Here is a 25,893-nt window from a genome sequence, read left to right as displayed (position 1 = left end):
TAGGGCTCAAACCGATCGCAGGTCCCTCCCAGAAAGACCCTTAGAGACCTCATAGCTCCGCCTCAGCCTCTTTAAGGGTGGCCCCGCCCCACTCAGCCACCGGAGTCAATCGAATCCCGACGGCCAATGGTAGGGGAGATCACTTCCGCGCCTCAACCGCACTTAGGGGGCGGAGCAGGGGCCGAGGGAGGTGCGGCCAGGCTGGTCACGTGACCAGGCCCGTTGGCCGGAATTCGGCGACGTTCATTGGGCAAAGGAGGGTTGGCCCGGCGTGAGGCCACGCCCCCCGCGGTGGCCGCGAGGTTGGTTGCGCGGGCGCCGGAGAAGGAGACGCTGCCCTTCCGCAGCGATGGGATCCTGGGTGAGTGGCGCCCCGGGTTGAGCTCGTGCGGCGGGCGACGCGGCAGGGCCCGGGACTGAGGCTTGCAGCGGGTGGGAACCGGGTCTGAGCAAGGATCTGGGTGGGAGCGCAGGTGTCCGGGCTCAGACGGACTAGAAGGGCCGGGGTTAGAATAAACAGGTACCCGGGCCGTGGGCGGCGCGAGAGGTGGAACGGAAGGTACCAGGTTAGGTCAGTGAGGAGATGCCCGGGCCTGGAACGTGGCAGGGTCGCAGGTACCCGAACGTGGGCTAGGAAGTACCGGAGATGGAGGGAGCAGGTGTGCCGGCCGTGGGTGGCGCCAGTGGGCACCTAGACGACCCTCAAGGATATTCCAGGGGTCGGGCAAGAGAAAAGGGGGCCTGAACTGGGGCTGCGCAGGGAGATGTCCAAGATGAGATGAACAGATTCTGAAGAAGGGGATATTGCTGAGGTTCAGTACGGGAGTGCCCATTACGCATTACAAGTGCTTGGTCAGACTTGTAAGGTGTGTAGGGTGCCATGAAGAGAGACTGGGCAGAGGGTGGTTCAGCGGAGTGCCTGGGCTCGGGACATTGCTGGGGTCAGGCAGGAAGGACGGGCTGCTCAGGCCAGAGTCATTAATAGGATTGCCCAGGGCAAGGGAGGAGGTTGCCACTGTGGAAAGTGTGGGCATCCAAGCTGAGGGTGTTGTAAATGCCACACGGGGGCCAAACGCGGAGGTTCCTGCCCAAGGTTATAGGGTGACTTCCCCAGCTGGGAATGGCGTTGGAAGTGTGCACAGGGTGGGAAACGTTGCTACAGGCTGTCATCGTGGAGAAGAGGAGGCTTCTCTCCAGGTTGTGTCAGTGGGGAAGAATAGAGCACGGTTGAGCTGAGTCTGGATCCAACCCTGGAGTGAAGCAGGCTTGGGGGCAGTGTCATCACCTTGCACTTGCCACTCTTCCTCTCGTCTGGAGCAGCAGAGGCTGCTCTTGACTCTCCTGCAGGCAAGTAACCAGGCCTCCCAGCCCCGTCTCACTCCTGGATCACGTGTTCGGGTTCACTGTTGTAGCTCCCTGTGGGCTTCTCACTTGGGCCCAGAAGTCCTTCAGGTGTGGCAAGGAGGGAGACGCGGTTGCTGTAGCAGGAGCCTCAGGGGAAACACCATAGCTTCAGGATCCCTTGCAGCTGAGGTCACATCCCAGCTTGGTCAGTTAGCGAAGTCAGTCAGGTTGCGTACGTCTCATGGCCTCAGTTTCCCCATCATAAGCAGTGGTTGTCTCTGAGTGACTTGACTCCCAGCCAGAGCTTGCTTGTGGGAAGCCTGGCCTATAGTGTAAGTGCTGGGGAAATAGTGGTTGCTGATCCTCTGGTGTTCTGAGGCCTGGGCCGGGTTGGGGGAATGAGAGGGCCGGCTTATGATACGAACCCGGGCCCTGACCACTGGTGGTGGTCAATTCACAGCCTCCTGGCACGATGTCTCCTATCTTTTTTTTTTTAAATATTTTATTTTATTTATTAGAGAGAACGAGAGAGAGAGCATGAGATGGGGGAGGGTCAGAGGGAGAAGCAGACTCCCCGCCGAGCAGGGAGCCTGACATGGGACTCGATCCTGGGACTCCAGGATCATGACCCGAGCCGAAGGCAGTCGCTTAACCGACTGAGCCACCCAGGTGCCCCACGATGTCTCCTGTCTTAACAGCATGACCGTTTCCTTGGCCCTAGACTGGGTATTCCCCCACTTGCCCCCCTCATGCACGCAGCCCAGCGCTAGATCTACACTGGTAGGATCGTCCATCCTTCCCACTCACTGGGAATAAGCTGTTTCTTGTGCTGCTCCAGTGACTTTGGCCGCCGTCCCAGGTCGATAGGGTCTGTCCTGGCCTGTGTATTCCTTCCGCTTGAGGTCCCAGGAGACCTTGAAGGCATCCTTGGTCTTTGTGGTGGCAGTTGGGGAGTGCTCTGCAGGATCTTGGGGACTGGGCAATGTGTGCTCGAGCCATTTATTCACTGACCTTGGAATGGGGAAAGTTGCTCTTGTAGTTTGTGGTTCTGCTGGGGCTTGCCACTTCTGCTGCATGTCAGGTTTAGCTAAAGGGTTGTACTGAGCACAGAGTCTAAAGTCCAGTAGACCTTGGTCCAAGTCCTGATGTTACCTCATACTAGCGGTATGACTGTGGATTCCTCCTGACTTAAAACCCCTCTGAGTCTCACTTTCCTCTTTGGAAATTGGCAGAGATGGGGCGCGGGGCTAGATAGCATCTCCTTCACAGAATTGTAATGATCCTGTGAAATAACATATGGAAAGAACCCAGTGCAGAATATACACATAGAGTGTAGTCGCTTTCGCTATTTGAGGGAGCACCCTGCAGCTTTCATAATACAGTCCGCAGGAAATAAAAACATTCTTGGCTTTGTGGGAGGTGAAAAACATGTAATGATTCTCAGTCAGGGGCCTGACCCTTTTGTGGCCTGAAGTTTTTGTGTAGCCAGTGGACCACGGGTTTAAAAAGATTGTGCAAGTGTGGCAGAAAGCCCCAAGTTTGAGAGTGACCAATCCATCTCCCAGGCCTTGGGTCTGTTCTTGGGCCAACATGCCAGAGATGCAGTCTTCTGCTCCTAGGGCTCAGGGCGGGCAGAGGGTATGGGGGACATTTGGCTGCCTTCCTGCTGGTGGTTGCAGAAGGCGGGGGCCTGATTCCAGGCCTGGTGTTCCAGAGGTGGGCTTTGCTCCCACCTCATCGCCCAGGGCACTCTTACGGGCATTTCGCTGTGCTCACCTGAGCATATCCTTGTCTGACTTGGTCATCTGTCTCTCAGCTCTGTGGAAGGACCCTCTGGTATGTGTGTCCCTATCTTTCTGAGGCGTGGATGGTGCCTGGGACCCAGCCAGCAGCCAGTTGAAGACATTTTCCTTGGAAGCTCTTAGACCCGAGGGTGCTGGTCCTGCCATGGCGTTCCGGAGGACCGAGGGCATGTCCATGATCCAGGCGCTGGCCATGACGGTGGCCGAGATCCCTGTGTTCCTGTACACGACCTTTGGGCAGGTAAACGTTGGGATGGGTTGTGGTCCTGCCTTTACCCCTCTGGCCTCTGAAACACTGAGCCACTCATCCCAGGGTCTCTAGCCTTTGGGAAAGCCTGTCTCTCATTATTGCCCCAGGCTTCTGGGGTCTTCTCTTTGTGCAGAGCAGGAATGACTAGGTGAGGAGTCTGGAGTCCCAAGCCCGTCTTCACGCTAGGGCTATGTGAACTCTTGGCCTCAGTGTTTCAGTCTATCAAAGGGGTCAATAATGCCCTCCCTGCCAACCGTAGATGTTTGTGGCTGACCAGGTCTGCTGTGTGGGGTGCAGCCCCACGTGAGGGGCTCCCAGTTCAGCAGGCAGAGAGTGAGGAGCAGGGAATTGTATAGATGGGGCAGTTAGGTGGAGGGAATGTTACCAACTTCAAGGAGTCATTAAGAAATGGGGTCAGGAGACCTAGGTTCGATTTCTGACTCCCCGTCTCCTTGAGCACGTGTCTTAACCTATGTGAGCCTCAGAGTCTCACCTGGAAAAGGACAGGCATTCAGCCAGGGAGTGCAGGTAAAATCCTAGCTCCGTGCCTGGCATAGTAGGGGCTCAGTCACTGCAGCTGTTAGAATCACGACCGATGGAGTGAGGGACACCCACTGGGCCCTAGATGTGATCTCTTTGGCATTGCCATTTTGCTGTCCCCAACCTCTTTACGTCCCCGTGGTCCACATTTCAGAGGTGCTGGCCCAGTGCCTCCTCGGGGGTGACTGCCTCTCATTCCTGGTCAGCAAATGGACCCCGAGTGCCTGAGGCCTCCTGTGTCCCTCAGGTGCTCCCCAGCACAGCTCTGCCCACCTCAGCTCCTCCAGGGAGATGTAGCCCAGCCGCCTCCCTCTTTTCCTGCAGTCTGCCTTCTCCCAGCTGCGGTTGACACCAGGCCTGCGGAAGGTCCTTTTTGCCACAGCCCTGGGCACGGTGGCCCTGGCCCTGGCCGCCCATCAGCTGAAGAGGCGACGGCGGAGGAAGAAGCAGGTCGGCCCTGAGATGGGAGGTGCATATCTGGGCACGGTGCCCCTCCCCATCCTCATGGCCAGGAAGGTCCCATCGGTGAAGAAAGGTAGGTGTGAGGCGCTGGGGGAGGGCCTGACCTGGAGTCAAGTCCCAGCTGGGCCCCTGGTCACTGTCGGGTCTCGGGCTAGTGATGTCCTGTCTCCAAGCTGAGTTCCCCTCCGGGAAGCGGGGATGTGGTAGACCCTTCCCTGAGTCATCACCAAGTCAAGGATTTGGTGGGTGATGCAGCCAGATGCGCATGTCCTGTCGGTGGCGGCAGTTCTCAGTATCTGAGGACCCCTTGGGAATACCCGCGTCCAGAGGGAGTGGCAGGATGCAGCTCCTCTGCTCAGGGAGGGAAGCCCCCTGGCTCAGGAGCAAGAAGGGCCATGTGGTTCCTGAGCCAGATGGTATTCTCTCCATCCTCCCCACCCCTTTTTTAAAGTTAAGTTCAGCCTTTTGAGCATACAGGTCTTTTTTTTTTTAAAGATTTTATTTATTTATTTGACAGAGAGAGACACAGCGAGAGAGGGAACACAAGCGGGGGGAGTAGGAGAGGGAGAAGCAGGCCTCCTGCTGAGCAGGGAGCCCGATGCGGGACTCGATCCCAGGACCCTGGGATCATGACCTGAGCCAAAGGCAGACACTTAACGACTGAGCCACCCAGGCGCCCCGAGCATACAGTTCTTTATGGAATTTTGTGTAGCACCTAGAGCCCTGTATTTACACCACATCGAGAACTGTCCCACTATGCTCTCAGGCCCCATGTCCTGTGTAGTCAGTGCCTCTCTCCTCCCCCGCCAGCCCCTGGTAGCCTCTGAGCCATTTTCTATGCTGGTGTGGTTTTCAAAACCCTTATAGACCCTGTTCATTTTGTTACCCAGCAACCCACTGTTTGCCATGCCTGAATATCATATGGATCTCTTCCCTGGGCAGGAAGTCCTCACAGGCTCACATCTTGGGAGAAACCTGGTTTAAGAAGCAAAAATCCCCGTTGGGGCGCCTGGCTGGCTCAGGCAGTAGAGCGTGCAACTCTCGATCTCAGGGTCATGAGTTCAAGCCCCACTTTGGGCATGGAGCCTACGTTAAAAAAAAGAAGAAGAAGAAGAAGAAGAAGAAGAAGAAGGAAAAATCCCCTTAAATGAAAATGAATTTTAGTTGCGAATTATTGTTGCAAAAGGGAAGTTTTCTCTACAGCTGGAAAAAGAAGTTTTAAGACTAGTTTAGAGCAGGCCCTGAGAAGCGCTGATGTAGCTGGGTTTCTGTGTCCACGGGCCCCTGGGGCACCTGGAGCTGCTCCTGTGGGCAACCTCTGGCTTGCCTAACCCGTCCCACCACCACCACCTCTGGTGTTACCTTCTGTTCCCGTCCCTACTTTTCTCACTTAAAAAAAAAATGTTTTGTATTTAAAGAAGCCATTGTCTCAAATTCTTTTTGGAAGGAGGAGAATTCCTTCGCAGGGGAGACTGAGTGAGAAGTAGGCGGAGGAGTCGCCAGACCTCATTCTCTGGCTTACCTGGCAGGTCCGGGGCCTTCTGGGCCAGGCCCTGTGCTGGGCGACAGGGATACGGTAGTGAGCAGGATGACAGGCAGGGGCGTAGCGCTCTGCTAAGCGCACGCACGTGAGCGCTCTGCCGTCCCCCTGACTTAGAAGGGTATGTAGGACAAGCTCCCAGATGAGGAGGGGGAGGGTTGCTGGAGGTGGGAACAGCCTGTGCAAAGGCCGGACTCGAAGGCTGCGTGACCCTTGCCCTCCTGTTGCTCGCAGGCTACTCCAGCCGGAGGATGCAGAGCCCCAGTAGCAAGAGCAACGACACTCTGAGTGGCATCTCCTCCATCGAGCCCAGCAAGCACTCAGGCTCTTCCCACAGCTTGGCTTCGGTAAATAGCCAGGGCAGGGCACTAGGGGCTCTGGGCTCAGGCCCAGGTACCGAGGAGGCTCTAATCTCTGCCCTCGGGGAGCTGACAGACTGGAAGGAAGACAGGAGAGATTTCCTTCGGTGTCTCATCTGTCCACACAGGCTTTCCGAGATTGTCACTGCTCGCTAACCGAGGGCCAGGCTTCGGTGAGAGAGAGGTGGATAGGGGCAGAAGAGAGGTGGGTGGTCTCTTGTGGGGAAGAGACTTGTCTATGAAAGTTCATTCATTCATTCATCAGACACGGAGCAGGCGTCTGCTTTGTGCCAGGGACTCTGTTGAAGACAAAGAGATAAATGAGACAAAGAGAAGCATATTTTCTCCTGGGGAGTGGCTTTGGGCTCATTCGTTCATCTAGTGACCGCTTTGTGCAGTGAGCTTGAGCCCGGCTCTGCCCTGGGAACCCAGGGGTGAGCAAGAGCAGGCTCTTGCCCTGGAGGAGCCCACATCCCAGCAGGGTGAGAAGTGTGGCAAACGTGGGCACTGCCCTGTCCTGTGGTGGTGGGAGCTCCCTCAGTCTTCCTAGTCCCCCCAGTCACAGAGTGCCAGAGCAGGGAACGGGCCCAGGACGGCTTCTGTAGGAAGCTGCTGGTTTCTGGGATGGCCATTGGTCTCTTTCCTCCCACTTCTGCAGTTTCTGTAAAAGTGCCGCCGGGTGCTTAAAGTTGGTGGGACCAGGCCCTGCTGAGGGCTTGGCCGCGTGCCAGGGGCTGGCTTCAGGGGTGGTCTTAGGAGAGGGTGTGTGACATAGGACCAGGCAGTGGGAGGGACTTGGGTCCTACAAAGGGTCTGGGAGGGCCTTACCCCTTGCCCTTGGGTCCTTGTGCTGCTTGGTGCCCAGATGGTAGCAGTGAACTCATCCAGCCCCACGGCTGCGTGCTCGGGACCGTGGGACACCAGAGGGATGGAAGAGTCTGTGACTACCGGTGATAGCAACGCGGAGAGTCTCTACATGCAAGGTACTGGCCAGGAGGCCAGCCATAGGGCCTCTTCTGGGGCAGAGTTGGGGGAAGAATGGTCTCCTCCTGGGAGCCCAGGCTGGACTCAGGACACCTTCCCAGGTGCTGGTTTGGAACCCCACTCCCGACCCCAAAACCCTCATTCGAGGGTTTCTAGCCATTTGTGGATAGGGGACAGTCTCTAGGAACAAATCCAGTCTGAGTGGCGGCCTGTAAACTGAGCCGCCTTGGAAAAGTGACTAGGAGCCGGCTCACACAGTCCTGACCGTTTCTGTCCTTTCGTGTCCTCCTCCCTCCTTGCCCTTCTGACCCCATCTTGAGTGTGGGGCCCGGCTGCTCTCCTCTGCCGAGGTCAGACTCTCCCTTGTCTTCCCGCCCGTGCTCAGGCATGGAGCTGTTCGAGGAGGCTCTGCAGAAGTGGGAGCAGGCGCTGAGCGTGGGGCAGCGAGGGGACAGCAGTACCCCCACACCAGGGGACAGCCTGCGGAACCCCGAGACTGCTTCGGAGGTACTGTCTGAGGTAGGTTTTCCTCTCCCGCGTCCTTCTTAGCTCCCAGCCATGGAGAAGGTTGGAGGGGGTGCAGAGAGGCAGCCAACCTTTGGGAGGGAGTGTAGCAGCCCTGCCTTCTGGCGGGTGGTCCCTTGTGCTCCTGGATGGTGGCAGTTCCACCAGGTGACATTCCACCAGGATGTCAATCCACCCAAGGAAAATACGCACGTAAGGTGCTTAGTGCCTTACCTTGCCTGACGTGTGGTAATCACTCAGTAATCCCGGGGATGATCACACCCCAGTCCCAACTATGTGAGGAGAAGGTGCATTTTATGAAGGACTGGCGGGAAGTAGCCTGCGTTCAGCTGAGTGGATCTCACAGCCTTTGTCTTGTCCTTTCTTTAGACATTTTTTTTTTTTTTGGTACTGTCAGTATTTATTTATTTCAATATCAGAAAAGAGAAATAAAGTGAAAAAAAGCTAACATTAAAAAATGTTTGTGTCCTGGATGGACGTTTACTGAAGCATTATCTTGTAACAGTGAAAAACCAGAAAAAACTGGAAACGATCTGCGTGCCCATCCGTAGGGATCTGGAGTATGATACTAGGGAAATCTGCATAGGCTGATAGGCTGCTGTCTCCACAGTATGTCATCAAGTGAAAAAAAGCAAGATGTGGAATGTGTGTAGCGTGACCCGTGTGTAAACGTGTTCAGAAAGACATCTATCCATGCATACGTGTGCGAATGTGGTGTGTATGTGCGTTTTTACTTTCCTCTGGACAGATAACTCAGGAAACTGTTAAAAATGATCTGTGAGGATTGGTTCGACAGGGAAAGGTGGAAAAAGGCTTTTATTGTACTTTATTGTTTGGCCTTCCTAATTTCTAGCTATGCTTATGGGCAGGGTTTATATAGGTGGTAGGATTGTGGACTGTTTCTGTTTTAGTCTTTATGCTTTTATGTATTAAAAAAAAAAAGCCCTATGAGCTCCTGTCCTCTGCTGGAACGAGGACAAAGTTGGGGCTCTTTGGGGAGCACTCTGATAGTATCTGGAGAGTCCGTCAGGATCAACTTCAGGTGTTAAAAAGGGAGGTTAACCCAGGGAATTGGTTGCACAGGTGAGGAGTGTGTCCAGAGCTTAGGATTCGCAGCACCTAGAACCATGGTACGGGATAACCGGCAAGCGTCACCTCAGCTTGGGTGGGGTAGGGCAGTGATACGATGTGAGGCAGGACTGGGAGGGGAGTTTGTCTGCCCATTGCCCCATCCCATGCTTCCTCCACCAATGCCTCGGTGGGTCATGAGCCAGTTGGTAGGGGAGCCTGGGGAACACTTTGCAGCACTGGGATGAGGACATGCCTGGCACAGCTGGTAACAACTTGAAGGTATGGTGTCCTGTACCCCAGCTGGGAACATCAGCTCAGGGCCTGCCACACAAGCAGGAGCACGGTAGCTACAGGACGGAGGACATCGGAGAAATGCCCCCAGAGGGTGACCAAGCCTCCGGGACCCAAGGGCACAGCTGCATCAGGTATCTGCTATCTGTGGTCAGACAGTAGAGGCCTGCAGGAGGGTTTTAGGTCATGGAAAGGAAGGGAGACAGCTCTATTTCCAAAACAGTATCGATTGCTAATACTACATCTTAAAATTCTAGAACTTTCATTGATCTTATCGTGAAAGCAATGAAGTATTCCTCATAGAATAGTGAGAACTACAGATATAGAAAAGAGTGGGGGAGGAAAGCGTCTAGTCTTTGATCTTTGATCGGGCAGCTCATATTGTATGATGAGGCCCTCGGCCTCCCTGAGCACTGGGGCCCTTGGCGGGATGCCACTGCCAGCCCTAGGATCCTGGTGCAAAGTAGGTGCTCAATAAACGATCTCTATAACCCTTCATCCAGACACAACCGCTTGGTGTCCTTCCGGGCATTTTTCTATCCTAAGAAAAATTTTTAACAGGTTTATTGGAATATTACTCGTATACCATAAAATTCATTTCAGTTTCAATTCTGAATTGTACAATTCATTGGCTTTTAGTGTATTCAGAGTTGGGTGTTCGTCACCACAATTAATTTTAGAACATTTTCATCATGTTCCCGTGGAGTCCCATACGCTTCATCGGACACTCTCCGTCAGACTCAGCCCCAGCCCACCCCTCATCTACTTTTCATCTCTATAGATTGGCCTGTTCTGGACATTTCTATAAATGGACTCATATTTAAGAGTCTGTTTTTTTGTTTGTCTCTTTTTCTGTTTGTTCGTTTTGTTTCTTAAATTCCACATATGAGTGAAATCATATGGGATTTCTCTCTCTGACTTATTTCACTTAGCATTCTACTCTGTAGATCCATCCTTGTGGTTACAAATGCGAGGTTTCATTCTTTTTTATGGCTGAATAATATTCCGGTGTATATATATACCACTTCTTTTTTATCCATTCATCTGTGGATGGATACTTGCATTTACAGTAGCCAAGATATGGAAGCAACCCAAGTGTCTATCCACAGACAAGTGGTTATGTTTTTTTAGTATTGAATTGTAAGGGTTTTTTTTGTTTTGTTTTGTTTTGTTTTTTTTTTAAGATTTTATTTATTTGCGAGAGAGACAATGAGAGACAGAGAGCGTGAGAGGGAGGAGGGTCAGAGGGAGAAGCAGACCCCCCGCCGAGCAGGGAGCCCGATGCGGGACTCGATCCCAGGACTCCAGGATCATGACCTGAGCCGAAGGCAGTTGCTTAACCAACTGAGCCAGCCAGGCACCCCTGACGCACAAAAGTTCTTATTTCAATGAGCTCAGTGTATCTCTTCTCTTTTGTCCTTTGCCCTTTGGGTGTGACATCCAAGAAACCGGTCCCTAACCCAAGACCACTTCACCGAGAAAGAGCACACAGACCTCTGCCAAAGCTACGGGGCTGTGCCAGCCACACCGTACGGGGTCAGGTCCTATCAGAGAATTGAGCAAATCGGATAGTGGGTCCCGGGGCTCCATGGGCTCTGCTGGGGCTCTAGCTGAGTGAGCTGAGCCACTTAACATCCTTGAGTTTTCTCTGTGAATCGGGGTCACAGCCATGCCAGCCTTCAAGGATGCTGCAAGGCTCAACAGCAAGGTGCCTGGTCCAGGGCGAGCACTTGGTGCGAGAACCATTTCCAGCATTGGGGAAATGGTTGGGACAGACCACATCTCCTATCCTCCTCTGAGCTCTTCCAGCTCTGTCCCCAGTGGCCTCAGGCCTAAACCGGCCCCCGGCTCCTCCCTGGGGTCTGGTTACATACAGGTGCAGGATCTGGCAGCCTTGGTAGAAAACAGAGGTGGGCCTACCTGTGCCTGGCCCCTTGGCCGAGAAGCTCCTGGGATCAAAGGTGCAGTGCCTCCTTCTTTCCACATACCAGCCCGGAAGCCAAGGGCAGGGGGAGGTCATTGAACCACAGGCTGTTGTGTCTTTGGTACAATACTTTCCCAAGCACACACGGTTCATAGTAACAGTGGAATTTGAACCCAGCTCTTTCTGGGATCCTGTCTGCCTTCTTTTTTTTTTTTTTTTTTAAGATTTTATTTATTTATTTGACAGAGCGAGAGAGCACAAGCAGGGAGAACAGTAGAGGGAGAGGGAGAAGCAGGCTCCCCGCCAAGCAGGGAGCCTGATGCGGGGTTCGATGCCAGGACCCTGAGATCATGACCTGAGCTGAAGGCAGACGCTTAACCATCTGAGCCACCCAGGCGCCCCCCTGTCTGCCTTCTTATTATAATGACATTATCATCATCGTACGCATTATGTTAAATATGTATATGTATGTTACATGTTACATATTGTGTGTATTGTAATATACTTTGTGTGTTATATATGTGTTATGTACTATATCATAATGATTATTATATACTGTATCATAACACTTACCGGTCATCAGCACAGGCCAACCTTGTGGGAAGGACTTTGCATACCTTCTCTCCTTCATGTTTTCCCTAAAAACCTAGGAAGTAGGTACTCTCATGTCAGCTGATAGGTAAGGAAACAGAGGCTTAGAATGAGGAAGTAATTTACTTGAGGCCATACCGTTTGGAACTGGTGGTGCTGGGCTCAGAGCCCAGGTCAGCATTGTTCAGTAGGAAGCCACATAGCTCATTTAAAATTTCCCATAGACCATGCTAAAAAGCAAAAAAGAAACCGGTGAAATCAATTTTAATAATACATTTTTTTTTAAAGATTTTATTTATTTATTTGAGACAGAGAGAATGAGAGAGAGAGAGCACATGAGAGGGGGGAGGGTCAGAGGCAGAAGCAGGCTCCCTGCCGAGCAGGGAGCCCGATGCGGGACTTGATCCAGGGACTCCAGGATCATAACCTGAGCTGAAGGCAGTTGCTTAACCAACTGAGCCACCCAGGCGCCCAATAATACATTTTCTTATTTGTTTATGTCAAGTAGGTGGGCCTTGAAGTCACGACCCCAAGATCAAGACCTGAGTTCAGATCAAGCGTCAGATGCTTAACCGACTGAGCCACCCAGGCATCCCTTAATAATACATTTTATGTAATCTAGTATATGGAGTATATTATAGTATCAACATGTGATCAACATGGAGCATCATTGAGATATTTTATTTATTTAAAGATTTACTTATTTGAGAGAGAGAGACAGAGATAGCGACAGAGATAGCGAGAGAGAGCATGAGCAGGGAGGAGAGGGAGAAGCGGGTTCCCCGCTGAGCAGGGAGCCCGATATGGTGCTCAATCCCTGCGATCCTGACCTGAGCCAAAGGCAGACGCTTCACCGACTGAGCCACCTAGGCGCCCCTTGTTTTATTTTTAAATATTTGTTTATTTGACAGAGAATGCGCGCGCTCAGAATGGAAAGGGGCAGAGGGAGAGAGAAACTCAAGCAGACTCCCTGCTGAGCATGGAGCCTGACGTGAGGCTTGATCCCACGACCCTGAGATCAGGACCGGAGCCAAAACCAAGAGTCAGACCCTTAACTGACTGAGCCACCCAGGCGCCCCTGAGAAATTTTAGAGTGTTTTTGTTTGTTTGTGGTTTCTTGGTACTAAGTATTTGAAATCCGGCATGTGTTTGTACTTAGGGCACATCTCCATTGGGACAGACCACATTTCAGCTGCTTGTTCGCTTTATGGGGCTGGTGGCTCCTGTATTGGGCAGCTCAGGTCTAGACATGTACTCTTGCTGCGGGGCCCCAGAGCCTGCTCCCCTTTTCCCCCCATCGATGGTGAGGAGGGACCGTAGGCCTGGGGAGTGTGGAGGGCCTGGGTTGACGTTCATTGTTTTCCTGGCAGCCAGAGTCACAGCGAAGGGAGTTTGCAGAGAAGCTAGAGTCCCTGCTGCACCGGGCTTACCACCTGCAGGAGGAGTTTGGGTCCACCTTCCCGGCCGACAGCATGCTGCTGGACCTTGGTGAGCTGGCCTGGTTGCGGGCTGGAGTGGGACGGGGTGGGGGCAGGGTGGAGGTGGGAGGTGGCAAGAGAACTGGGGTATGGGTCCCTCAGAATCCTCAGAGCCTTTGGACCTCATTTGATCAGTGCCTTATACGTAGGTGGGGAAACTGAGGCCTTAAGGGTTAGGCGTTTTGTTTTTTAAGACTTTATTTATTTGAGAGAGAGAGAGAGAGAGAGAGCACAGAGGGAGAGTGAGGGAGAAACAGACTCCCTGCTGAGCAGGGAGCCCAACGTGGGGCCCAATTCCAGGACCCTGGGACCATGATCTGAGCTGAAGGCAGACGCTTAACTGACTGAGCCAGCCAGGCGCCCCAAAGGTGTTCTTTTATATGTAGTAGGCAGGAGCAGGGCTTGACGAGGCCCCGGAAGTCCCCGGATGTTGTGCCTTGGCCCATCCCCTGGGGAGCAGGCCTTCAGATGTGTGTGTCAGCATCTCCCCTGTTGGGTTCCAGGCCTTTGGTTTGAGCCCTTTTCTGTGGCACCAGGTAGGCAGAAGGGGTGGCTCATGGAGGTTAGTCGAAAATAGCTCTTGCTGTTGCCCCCTCCCCCCCGCCCCCGACTGAGGTCAAGGTGCGTGACATCAGGGAGAGAGAATGAAGCTGTGAGCTGGATGGCCAGTGTTGTCCTGGTGCCCACGGCGTGCCAGACCCCCTGCAGTGAGTGGACCCTGGGACCCTTCTTTGGGTGCTGTCAGCCGACTCCTGTGTCCAGCTCCCCAGCTCTGCCGGTGGTGACACAGGCCTGTCAGGGGCCGGCTACAGCGACACACCCTCCCACGGCCTGTCCCCAAGTGACTTTACCTGAAGAGGAGCCCTGGCCTACTCTGGCCTCCCCGTGTGGCAGAGAAGGCTGGTGGGGCCTTGAAGGCCATGGTCTCTGCTTATCTGTTCGACAGACCTTTCCTGAGAGCCCTCTGAAGGTCCAGACTCTCACAGCCCTTGAGCGGGTGAGTCTAGAAACACTGAGTCAGTGGCCGGTGCGTTCCCTTGAGCTCTTTGTCATCAGTGGCTAAGTTTCCGTTTGTCAGAGAGGGGAATCAGCTTGCCCAGGGCCACACAGTACAGCAGAGCCTGCCCGTGCAGAGTTCAGGGGCCATCGGGCCTCGGGGTGCAGCTCTGTGGCTGTGGGCAGTCCCCCTCAGGAGCCCCCTTCCACACCTAACTGTGCCCACCTCCAATGATGCTGTAGCATCGAGAGAAGCCATTCATTTGGGGCGATGAGCCCAGAATCTTCATGCATACATGTTCAGTACACAGGAGCTGTGGGATCAGCGGCAACAGCCGGCCCAGAATCCGGTCGGTCGCTTTGCATGTGTGCATTCCAAAAAGCCCGGTGATTTTGGAGTCTCAGCTCAGCCCTTCTCTTCCTGCTCTTCCCAGAGAAGACCCTCATGTTGCCCCTGACCGAGGGCTCCCTGCGTCTACGGGCGGATGATGAGGACAGCCTGACCTCCGAGGATTCCTTCTTCTCTGCTACCGAGGTGATGGGGGGCGGGGTCGAGGGGCAGAGATGGAGGGTGGGGTGGAGTGAAGCCCGGGCCCCTGTGGGACTCTCACCATGAGTACTCAGTCATGGGAAAGTGAAGGCATTTCCTCTGAGAGGAGCAGAATTTGGCAGTCCCTAAGTGCCGCTCCCTGGGGACCCCATGCACTTGCCAGGGACAGGGAGGTGTGAGAAGCCAGGGGTCCTGGGTCCTGTGGGTGAGGGTCGGGGTCTCCATCCCCGTGGCTCCAGCGCACACTGACCTCTCCCTTCTTAGACTGCACGCTCATTGCTTGGCATTAGTCTCCTGCCATGGCCACGTGTGTCAGGCCCAGCCGCCTGCCTGGCGTGAGAAGATGTGGGCACCTGTCCAGTAGATGGTCCCTTTGGGTTGGGCCCCTGGCGGAGATGGGGATGCTGAGGGCCAGAGCCAGACTCAGATCAAGGCCTCTTGCCTGTTGGGTCAGTGTTCCCTCTGGCATCCCCTCTGAGAGGTTGTCCTCTAGGGCGTCCCCCGGGCAGGCACCCTCACCCCTTGGGATGCTGCGGACACAGGCGGTGACGCCACCTTCCTCTTCCTGTGCACCCTCCCCCAGCTCTTTGAGTCCCTGCAGGCAGGAGATGACCTGATCCCACTCTCCAGGCCGGCTGCCGCTTATGAGGAGGCCCTACAGCTGGTGAAGGAGGGGAAAGTGCCCTGCCGGACCCTCAGGCGAGTGTGTGGGGAAGGAGGCGGGGAGCAGGGGCAGGTGGGGTGGGCCCTGTCCCCCTTGGAATGCTCGGTGAGGACCGCGGTGCTCTGGCGGCAGCTCCCGCCTGTGCCGTGGAGAGTCTAGAAAGGCCTGGAGTTCAAAGACAGGCAAGCCTACAACTAACAACCACAAACTAATATAATTAATTAGTTAAATAATAATTGTTTCTACTTATTCTAAGTTATCACGGGGGTCTAACCACAGAAACACAGTGGGCTCTCTTCCAAAGCCCCGTGTCCTGAAGTCATCCGTCTTAGCGGCAGCCCTGAAGCCAGCTGGGCCCTGGGGGGGACACAAACCTGATTCCTTCCAGGTTCTGTCGCTTCCGAGCGTGTGGCCCTGGACGAGTTGCTTAACCCCCCTCAGCCTCAGCTTCCTCATCTGTGGCATATTTAGATTTCTGATCTATCTTAAATCAATTTTGCCGTTTGATATGAAACTCAGAACTTGGCTTCTGGCCATGACTCTGGATTTAAGTACGTGTGTTTAAAGTTCACCGACTGAAAATGGTTGAGAGTCCTGGTTACCAATGTGAATGAGGGGAGCCAGACCGGGGGGGGGGGGGGGCGCTGCAGGTGCCCCAGAATGGGTGATAGCTGGGAGCAGGTAGGTCATTCCAGTCCTCTGCCAGTGAGGGTCCTTTGTTGGCTGGGGCCTGAAGGAGGCCAAGGTCAGCCCGACTCCCAGGGCCCAGACCCACCAGCTGCCCTCAGTACCACTGAGGACAACACACCCTCAGAGAGCGTCCGGTCCGCCTCTTCCCTTGGGTTTGGGGGGCACCGAGGCCTAGAGGAGGGTAGGCACTTGCCCAAGGTCATACTGCCCGGCTGAGGTAGGGCCACTCGGGGCTTCACCCTGACCCAGAGGGCATTGCTGGGTAGGTCCCAGGGGGAATGACTGACTGTGTTTCTCCTCAGGACTGAGCTGCTGGGCTGCTACAGTGACCAGGACTTTCTGGCCAAGCTGCATTGTGTGCGGCAAGCCTTCGAGGTGGGTGTCAGGGGCACCTGGAGAGGACAGAGCCTGGGCTGGGGTGGTCGGACAGGTCTGCCAGGCCCTGCTACCACACCGGCTCCTCTGCTCAGATGGGTCACCTGCCCGCCCCATTCCACTGACCTCTCCGCCAGCTCGCTCCCCTCCCTTCCTCGTTCCTTAGGGTCTTCTAGAAGACAAGAGCAACCAGCTTTTCTTCGGAGAAGTTGGCCGGCAGATGGTGACGGGCCTCATGACCAAAGCTGAGAAGGTAGCTTTTTTCAAGTTTTCTTCTCACCTTGCCTTTTTTTTTTTTTTTTTTAAGATTTTATTTATTTATTTGACAGAAACACAGCGAGAGAGGGAACACAAGCAGGGGGAGTGGAGGAGGGAGAAGCAGGCTTCCCGCTGAGCAGGGAGCCCGATGCGGGGCTCAATCCCAGGACCCTGGGATCACGACCTGAGCCGAAGGCAGACGCTTAACGACTGAGCCACCCAGGCGCCCCGCCACCTTGCCTTTTTTAATTTTAATTTTTGTAACTTTTATTTGGTTCTGTTTAAAAAAAAAAAAAAAAAAAGCCCGGAACACGTGGGTGGCTCAGTCAGTTAAGCGTCTGTCTGTTGATTTTGGCTCAGGTCATGATCTCCGGGTCACGGGATTGAACCCTCGACCGGGCTTCCTCTCCTTCTGCCCCCTCCCCATCCCGCTCGCACTTGTGCCCTCTCTCTCTCTCAGATGAATAAATAAATCTTAAAAAAAAAAAAAATCTGAAATCAAGCTGAGGAGCTTTGACTTCATCCTGAAGGCTCTAGAGGAGCTGGGAAAGGCTTAGGGGGCGTTTCCTGTGCTGATTCTGAAAAATACGGGTCTGTATTGCTTTTTCTTTCTTTTTTTTTTTTTTTAAGATTTTTTTTTTAAATTTATTTATTTGACAGAGACACAGCAAGAGAGGGAACACAAGCACGGGGGTGTGGGAGAGGGAGAAGCAGGCCTCCCGCCGAGCAGGGAGCCGGATTCGGGGCTCCATCCCAGGACCCTGGGTTCATGACCTGAGCCCAAGGCAGATGCTTAACGACTGAACCACCCAGGTGCCCCCTCTTTTTTTTTTTTTTTTTTAAGATTTTATTTATTTATTTGACAGAGAGGGACACAGTGAGAGAGGGAACACAAGCAGGGGGAGTGGGAGAGGGAGAAGCAGGCTTCCCGCCGAGCAGGGAGCCCGACGTGGGGCTCTATCCCAGGACCCTGGGATCATGACCTGAGCCGAAGGCAGACACATAACGACTGAGCCACCCAGGCGCCCCGATGCAGTCACTTTTATCGATGGCGTGGGACTCCCTCGGGCAGGCTCGCTGTGGTCCATCTGGTCCTGCAGTGGAGGGCCATTTGGGTTGTGTCTGATTTTCCACTGTCACACTGTTGTTACAATCCATCTGTTACAGACCTCTTTAGGTACCTGTGGTTTTCTGTGGGGCAAAGCCCAGATGTGGCAGTCCCATGTCTCGGGCACATCTGGGTTTTGCCAGTCTGGTCTCAGAAATGGCTTAACAGCCACAGTGCCTGCCAGCGGTGTAATCATGTGTGTCCTTACATGTCGCCAAGCGCAAGGCATCGGTAACTGGACGTTAGTAACCCTTTTAATCTATGTTATCCGTTCTTTCATGTTTCTTTGATTATTAATAAGGCTGCATGAATTTTCATGTTATTGGTCACTTGTTGGCGCAAAGCCCTTGAAAACGCCTCTCCCGAGTCCTTTTCACCTCACCCGTCCAACTAATGGTTCTAAAACGCACCTCTGGGGGCGCCCGGCTGGCTCAGTCGGAGGAACATGAGACTCTTGATCTCAGGGTCATGAGTTCGAGCCCCACGTTGGAGGTAGAGATTACTCAAATAAATAAACTTTCAAAAATAAATAAATAGGGCTCCTGGGTGGCTCAGTTGGTTACGCATCTGCCTTCGGGGTGGCGCCTGGGTGGCTCAGTTGGTTAAGTGACTGCCTTTGGCTCAGGTCATGATCCTGGAGTCCCGGGATCGAGTCCCGCGATCGAGTCCCACATCGGGCTCCCTGCTCAGCAGGGGGTCTGCTTCTCCCTCTGACCCTCTTTCCTGTCATGCTCTCTGTCTCTCATTCTCTCTCTCTCAAATAAATAAAATCTTTAAAAATAAATAAATAAAAATAAATAAATAAAAAATAAAACGCACCTCTGACCTCGTCACCCACTGCCTGAAACGTTCCCTCGCTCCCACTGCCCTTGAGGTAAAGACCAAACTTTGTTTCGTGGCCGGCTGCCATGCACACTTTGCCCTGTCCAGACTGAAGGGCTCAGGCTTTATTTATTTATTTTTTTTAAAGATTTTATTTATTTGAGAGAGCGCGAGCGAGCGGGGGAGGAGGGGCAGAGAGACGGGCAGACGCCCCACTGAGCGGGGAGCCCGCCGCGGGGCTTGATCCCAGGACCCTGAGCCGAAGTCAGATGCTTACCTGAATGAGCCACCCAGGCGCCCCGAAGGGCTCAGGCTTTCAGTGTATACCCATACCAGACTTTCTCCCTGATCTGGGCCTTTGCTTGGTCCCTCCACACCTGGAACACTGTTGCTCAATGCTGTTGTCGTTCAACTACTATATTGTAAATACACACGCGGGAGTATAAATTATATATCTATAGGATTTAATGAATGAAAAGGTGAATCCCTGTGTACCCAGCATCAAGGCTAGGAGGTGGGACTTATACCAGTGTCTAGAAGCTCCCTGGTCCCCTTTCCTTCCCCTTCCCCTTGGCTCCCCGTCTTTTAAGTCCCTGCTAGCCACCTCGTCCCCAGGAGGGCTTCGCCAAGAGCCTTTGGGTTCACCCCGCCAGCGTGGCCCCATGACCCGGCATCCTGTTGACAGGATGCTCTCTGTCACTGCTCGCTGAGCTCCCTGAGGGCCAGGACTTCAGCTGCCCCAGCACAGGTGTGTGCCTGGCCCAGGGCCTGGTGTGGGGCGGGTGCTCCGTAAGTGTTCACAATTATTCTTCCAGCAGCTGCTGTTTACCCAGCAACGAACCCGGCGCTTTATTCGCGTTTACTTCTAGTAGCTCTTTTGGTCCTGACTGCAGTCTCCACTCGGTAGATAAGGAAACTGAGCCTGGGGAGGGCCAGGGGCTTGCCCGGATCCCTAAGTGAGGGAAGGGCAGAGTTGGCATTTGAACCCAGGTTGGCCTGACCTCAGCTGTGCCCTTGACCTGTTCTCAGGTTCTCTGTGGCCTCCCAAGACAGTGAAGGAACAAACAAGTGAAGGAAGGGCAGGTGAGGCTAAAGTGGGTGTCAGGCGCTTAGCAGATGCCTGTTCTCTGTGGCTGCTCCCCAAGGGGCCTGGGAGATGTGGCTGTCCTCGCTCTGCCTCCACCCCAGTGTGGGATGTAGGTTTCGTGAATGGCTGGGTAGCAGCTCTGGAGAGCGGAGCCTGCACTCAGCCCTGGGACCGGCGCAGGGATGAGTGCCCTGTCAGACTGTTGCAGGCAGGCGGAGCCGGGGCGGCCCCCCTGGGAGGGTGCTTGTTCTGTGGGCAGCACCTAGGCTCTGAACTTGCGAGGTCAGCCCTCGTCGTCGCTGTGTGTCCACGGGCCAGACTTGCGCCCTCTCCAGGCCTCCTCTCCTCATGCGTTCGTGGGCGTGTCTCTGGGGACCTCATGAGATGGTGTCAGACATGCTTGGCCACCAGCCGTCATCTTCATCCTCCTCCTTTACATGTGAAGAAACTGAGGCTCGGGGGATTAAGGCGTGGTCTGGGCTCATCCTAGCAAATTCTCTTTAAAACTTAATGAAAATAGGTGGTTTTTTTTTAATGATTACAAAAATATTCATGCTCATTTTAGCAAAACCCAACAGACACATAAAAACAAGAAGAAAACTTGTCCCCCATTCCGCCATGTTCACATTTTGGTGAACACCTGTCTGGTGGCCCCTCCACCCAGGGTTCTGTGTCAGCTCCATCCTCCCTGGCTCTTGGGCACATCACTGATCTCCCAAAGCCTCAGTATGCCTTTCTATAAAGTGGGTGTACTAGTGGACTGTCCCTCTTAGTACTGCATGAGTTAGATGTGTTGATCCATATGAGAACAGACACTGGCCCCCCCTCAGCTTCCCTCATCTGTGAGTGCACATCCGCGTGTGCACAGCGTATCACAAGCCGCAGCTGAACCTCCCGGCCCCAGAGAGCGCAGGATCTATCCTGTGTGCCGAGTAGCGGCAGGTGTTAAACGCTATTCATCGTCAAGGTCTAGGCACCGGGCTGATTGTGTTATGTGCATGAGCTCACTGACTCCCCCAGAATAGGCCCAGGAGTGTGGGCCGTAGCTTCTCCCATTTCACCAGTGACACCCAGGGGCATGGAGATTTTAATCTTTGGCTGCTTGACTCCACCTCCTGTCCGCACGCATCTTTGCAAAGTGAGCTCATGCTGTCGTGTGTGTGCATCTCTTGGGAGGCATTTGGTGCTCAGCTGTGAGTTGGTCTGAGACGTTGCGGGGTGTGCTCTTGTCGGATCTCTCCTGGACGTGCCCCGGTCTCTGAGAGGCACGTTGCTGTGGGCAGAGGACCCTTCTTGCCCGGTTTTCTCCAAGGCCGCCGCTCAAGGATCGACTTCAGCCCTGCCTTGGCTTGTCCATCCACAGGCCTGTTCCTGTGGATCTCGTCCAAGTGAGTCTTAGAGCCTCTCTCATGACCAGAACAGGCTGTGCTTCTCCCCACAGAGCCCCAAAGGCTTCCTGGAGAGTTACGAGGAGATGATGGTCTATGCCCTGCGGCCCGAGACCTGGGCCACCACGCGACTGGAGCTGGAGGGCCGTGGGGTGAGTTGGTTTATGCTGAGCCCCAGTGCCGTGGGGTCCCTTGTACCTGAGATCCTCGAGCAAGGAGGGGGGTGCCTGTGCGGAGCTCTGCCTTGATTCCGAGGCCTGAGATGGGCCCATCGCTGCTGCGAGCCCTTGGTCCCTGCCCTGCCGTGGGCCCCGGCTGTGGGGGACACAGCCCCAGCTGCAGCCCACTGTGGCCCGGAGATGTGCCCACTCACCCGTGCGTTCCCACCCAGGCCCTCACGCACCTGCACCTCTCTGGACTCGGTCTTCCCATCTGGACAGTGGGCCTGCAGCCTTCAGAGCATCCCTGCCCTCTCACAGGTGGTGTGCATGAGCTTCTTCGATATTGTGCTGGACTTCATACTCATGGACGCCTTCGAGGACCTGGAGAACCCTCCATCCTCGGTGCTCGCCGTCCTGAGGAACCGCTGGCTGTCAGACAGCTTCAAGGAGACGGTGGGTGGCTGCCCTCCGCATCCAACACACACACTCATGTCACCCCATGCCTTGGCCCAGCCTCTGCTTTCCTTTGGGCACCTAGCCTGGGCCCCCCACCCAGCAGGCAGCAGTCACCCCACTGGGCGGGTTCCTCTCCCCTGCGTGATGTGCGGCTCCTGAATCTGGGCAGACCAGGCATCTGCTCTGCAGCCGTTTCCCAGGGGACCCCGTTGTTCTCTGCACCCCTGTAGAACCTGCATGGTGGGCGTTGTCCTTCTGCATTGTGGTCTCCGTTAATTCTACTCAGTTTTAATGCATCGTACTGAGTTAAAACAGGAAAAAGAAAGGAACAGCACGGGAAGTTGAGTGTGGGGCCCTGTGGGGCAGGCGTGACCTGGGGCTGGTCTTCATGCAGTTTGCAGGCGGTGACCGTGGACCCCCACAACCTCTGAATGTGGTGGGGGTGCGGGGTCATGGTCATTTTAGAGAAGGAAACTGAGGCCTGGAGAAGTTCAGTGGCTGGTCCAGGGGCCCCAGAGCAGTGTTAGAATCAAGTTCAGGTTTAGGTGTGTCCGGTTCCTGAGTGAGGGGAGGGAATCAGCAGAGCTCAGGCACCAAGCCGCATCTTTCTGCTTGGGGTGGTGGAAGCTGGGGGACACAGATAGAGGCTGCAGGCCCGGCCTGTCCTGCTGAAACCTGGGTGGGGTCCCATATTTGGTTTAGGCTCTGGCCACTGCTTGCTGGTCAGTCTTGAAAGCCAAGAGGAGACTGCTGATGGTGAGTGACCCCCTCGGGCCCCGGGCATGGTACCCACCTCAGCTGACCCACCGGCATGCCCTGGCCCTTGGTCTGGGGGCAGGGTGGGGTGGGGAGGGGTGGGCAGAGGAATGGGGCTGGTGCAGGGAGGTCTTGCTAAGCCCCTAGGCCCTGTCGTACCTCTTGGCCTCTGCCATAGCACTGGCCACCTCTCCTGCCATTAGCTGTCCCTTGACCAGGAGGACCTCAAGGACACACATAGGTCTGCTTCGTCTCCTCCCCAGGACTCCGCACAGCATGGGCCATCGGGAAATGTGGAAGAGCTCAGAGGGGAAAGGGCATCCTTGAGGGAGGAAGGGCCTGCGCAAAGGGGTGGCAGCTGGCTTGGTAGAGGCATCTGGTGGGGGCAGGGTGCCCCAGGAGCAGGCAGAGCAGCCTCCCTCCCGCCCCCAGGCCGCTGTTATCTGCCCTCCCAAGCGGGGACTGGTTGCTCTATCTGGGTGCGATCCATTGCTCCCCTCTGCCAGCCAGGCTCTGCTGCCCGGCTAATACCAGCTGCCACTGCCAAGTACACTGGGCACTTCCGGTGCTGAGCCCACCCCGCCCCTTCCTCGTGCAGTCCTCACAGCGACCTCGAGGTTACCCCCATTCTGCAGAGGTGGAGGCCCCTGTCACTTGCCTGGGGTCACCCAGCAAGCACGTGACTGAGCCAGGCCTCCCTCCAAAGCCCAGCTCTTCGCTAGGCCCCCAGGGCCCGGCCGCCTTCCCCAGCTGGCGTCCCAGCCCTCAGCTTCGCTACCTTTGCAGGTGCCCGATGGCTTCATCTCCCATTTCTACTCCGTATCGGAGCACGTTAGCCCCGTCCTAGCCTTCGGCTTCCTCGGACCCAAGCCCCAGCTCTCGGAAGTCTGTGCTTTCTTCAAGGTAAACGGAGTGCGTGGCCTTCCTGGGCTGTTCGGTGCACGCGGGTCGGGGGTGGGGTGTGGGGGGGCCGGTGCCTGGAAGGAGGCCGGCCCACAGGGGTCCACAGGAAACACTGGGAGGGCGGAGCCTGTGGATGGGGCGGGGCTCCGGTAGCCAGGGCGGGGCTCTGGGTGGTCTGGAGGGCCTCTGTGCTGGGGGGACGGGGCCTGAATCCCGGCCAACGCCAGCCTTGCCCCCCAGCACCAGATCGTGCAGTACCTGAGGGACATGTTCGACCTGGACAACGTCCGCTACACCTCCGTGCCGGCCCTGGCAGACGACATCCTGCAGCTGTCCCGGCGCCGCAGCGAAATCCTGCTTGGCTACTTGGGGGCGCCAGTGGCCAGCAGCGTGGGCCTCAACGGGACACTGCCCCGAGAGAACGGGCCCCTGGAGGAGACGCAGTAGCGGCGGGTACAGGCTTGGGGAAGGGGACTGCCTGGGCCTCGTCCGGGTGGCCGTGAGAAGGCCGTCTCCTCCCCTCCTTTGGGTTGGCATTGAATGGCCTGGGGATCCATGGCCATCAGCAGGGGCAGAATCTGGGCCTGGGCGGCCGAGGGTGATTGCCCCTTACCTTGTCCCTCATCATCATTTGGGAATCCCTGCCAACTGCCTTGGAGAGGGTTGGAGCCCCTGGGAGCCCGCCTGACTGCCCTCAGCTATCCCTGGGGGAGGCGGCAGCTGGACCAGTGACCTGCGGGGCCCGAGGGAGAGGAAGGTGGTGGGAGAGAGGGGGTGGTATTGTGAGGAGAGGTGGGACAGGCAGACCCGGGATGCCCTTAGTGTGGGACCCCAAAACCTCCCCCCACCCCAGGGCTGCTGATGAGGGGGGCTGGGAGGGTAGAGGTGGAAGATGGGGGTGGCAGGGCTCTGGGGTGAAGGCCACGATGTCCTGAGCTAGAAGGAACCTGGGCTAGATGGTCTCTGGCTGCCCAGTCCCGCTGGCCCCCACCCCTGCCACCACCCTAGAGTTTGCAGCTCCAGAAAGGGAGGGTGGGGTCACAGAGTGCCTGAGGAACACCTTGGGAGGTGGCAGGCCTGGACCATCCAAGGGTGGGACAGGCCGGGTCTGCTTCCCTTGTGCTCAAGTCTGGGCAGGGACTGGGCCCTTGGCAAACCCAAGCACGAAACCAGAATGCTGTCTTCTGACGTGCCCTCATCCTGCCAAAGACTGTCATTTCTCTTCCCCTTTTGCCACCACCAAAGACGGAGGAGGTGGGGCTGGTCCTCCCGCCCACCCACCTGCCTCTGTGAGCCTGGACCCCCCTGGGTGGTGCTAGGGCTGAGCTGGAGGCTCTGACCAGGGCTCATCTCAGGCCCGTCGCCTGTGCTGCCATTGGTGGGGGCCCAGGGACCACATCAGGGAGGTCAGAGGACACACAGGGCTGGACCGAATCCCCTGCCCTCATTAGGACAGGAAACTTTGCCAGGCGCTTTGCCTTTGGCTCGACGCACAAATGCTCTAGCTGTGCAGTGGCTGGTCCTACAGCTGTCCCCACACTGTCCCCATATTGTCCCCATGTCTGCGGGGTGCTATCAGCCCTGCAGACTTACTTCTCTCACAGTGTTTTCACCGGAGGTTGGATGTTTTATTTATTGCCTTAACACTTTATTTTGAGGTTCTGCCCCTTTCAGGCCGAGAAGCCTCCCAGAGACACTGAGGCCTCTTTGGTCTCCGTACTCCGGCGGACTGGCTCCCCAGACCAGGGCCCCTCTCCCCTGAAAGGCAGAGGGGTCCCGGGAGGGAGAGAGAGGAGAAGCAGAGAGGGGTGGTGTGGGCCCGGCCTATCAGCTCTGAGCTCACTCCCCCTACCTGCACGCTCCCTCTTGTTCCTCAGACTGGGGGACCCAGTGTTGAGCCAGGGCTCTGGCTACAGCCCCCGCCCTCTGAGGTTGGTGTCCAGGAAGGAGCAGCCTCCTGGGTGGGAAGGCCTGGGGTGGCCCTCCTCCCCTCCAGCCCCACATTCCATTCATTTGCACTTACCCTGCGCTATGAATGTCATCTTGGGCCTGGGCCCCGGCCACTCTGATTTGCTCACAGATCACTCAGAGTGGCCTTTTCATCTTGTCTTTGTTTACACATCCATGCACTGCCTCGGGCACTTGATTTGTTGCAGCTTCCAACTTTTGTATGGTAGAGTGTGTGTGCATCGACTTCCAAATAAATGATTTAAACAATGTCCTTCCGGGGCGCCTGGGTGGCTCAGTCAGTTAAGCGTAAGCGTCTGCCTTTGGCCTGGGATAGAGTCCCGCATCGGGCTTTCTGCTTGGTGGGGATCTGCTTCTCTCTCTCTCTCTCTCAAATAAATAGATGGGATCTTTAAAAAAAAGTTGAAAAACAATGTCCTGCCACATGGCCATGCTGATGGGTACATGTGTGGTCATTTGCTTCCTGGGCGACCCCTGGGGACTCGCTCTTTGGGGTGCAGTGGGTGGAGTTTCCAAGAGGGCAAAGGTGGAGGGAAGCCTGGTGGGGCCT

The 25,893-nt window shown here is 55.5% G+C and overlaps 1 protein-coding gene across 2 annotated transcripts; it reads left to right on the top strand.

The window, feature by feature from the left end:
* Positions 1–260: 260 nt before the first annotated feature.
* MIGA2 (mitoguardin 2) lies at positions 261–25,601 on the top strand. 2 transcript variants are annotated; one of them, XM_035015656.1, is made up of 16 exons: positions 261–361; positions 3,161–3,387; positions 4,261–4,471; positions 6,173–6,285; positions 7,163–7,280; positions 7,667–7,800; positions 13,054–13,171; positions 14,592–14,692; positions 15,291–15,406; positions 16,364–16,436; positions 16,603–16,689; positions 21,153–21,251; positions 21,579–21,713; positions 22,419–22,472; positions 23,259–23,375; positions 23,616–25,601. In XM_035015656.1, exons 2-16 carry the CDS (start codon positions 3,292–3,294, stop codon positions 23,820–23,822), a joined length of 1,779 nt encoding a protein of 592 aa, XP_034871547.1. In that variant the 5' UTR covers positions 261–361; positions 3,161–3,291; the 3' UTR covers positions 23,823–25,601. The 2 variants fall into 2 exon arrangements, 1 of the variants encoding a protein (XP_034871547.1); XR_004681196.1 differs by having other exon boundaries at positions 277–361; positions 21,134–21,251; positions 23,616–23,841.
* Positions 25,602–25,893: the final 292 nt, after the last annotated feature.

Source organism: Mirounga leonina, unplaced genomic scaffold (assembly GCF_011800145.1).
Source record: "Mirounga leonina isolate KUSES-001 unplaced genomic scaffold, KU_Mleo_1.0 Mir_170, whole genome shotgun sequence".
NCBI lineage: Eukaryota > Metazoa > Chordata > Mammalia > Carnivora > Phocidae > Mirounga > Mirounga leonina.
Note: the sequence above shows the minus strand (reverse complement) of the source record. Positions and strands in the feature narration are given on the sequence as shown.

Bases quoted from the DNA above. Each gene is read 5' to 3' on its own strand.
- MIGA2 (XM_035015656.1), top strand. From the start codon at position 3,292: ATGGCGTTCCGGAGGACCGAGGGCATGTCCATGATCCAGGCGCTGGCC. The intron at 4,472-6,172 runs GTAGGTGTGAGG...TGTTGCTCGCAG, and splicing joins GGTCCCATCGGTGAAGAAAG to GCTACTCCAGCCGGAGGATG. The intron at 15,407-16,363 runs GCGAGTGTGTGG...GTTTCTCCTCAG, and splicing joins GTGCCCTGCCGGACCCTCAG to GACTGAGCTGCTGGGCTGCT.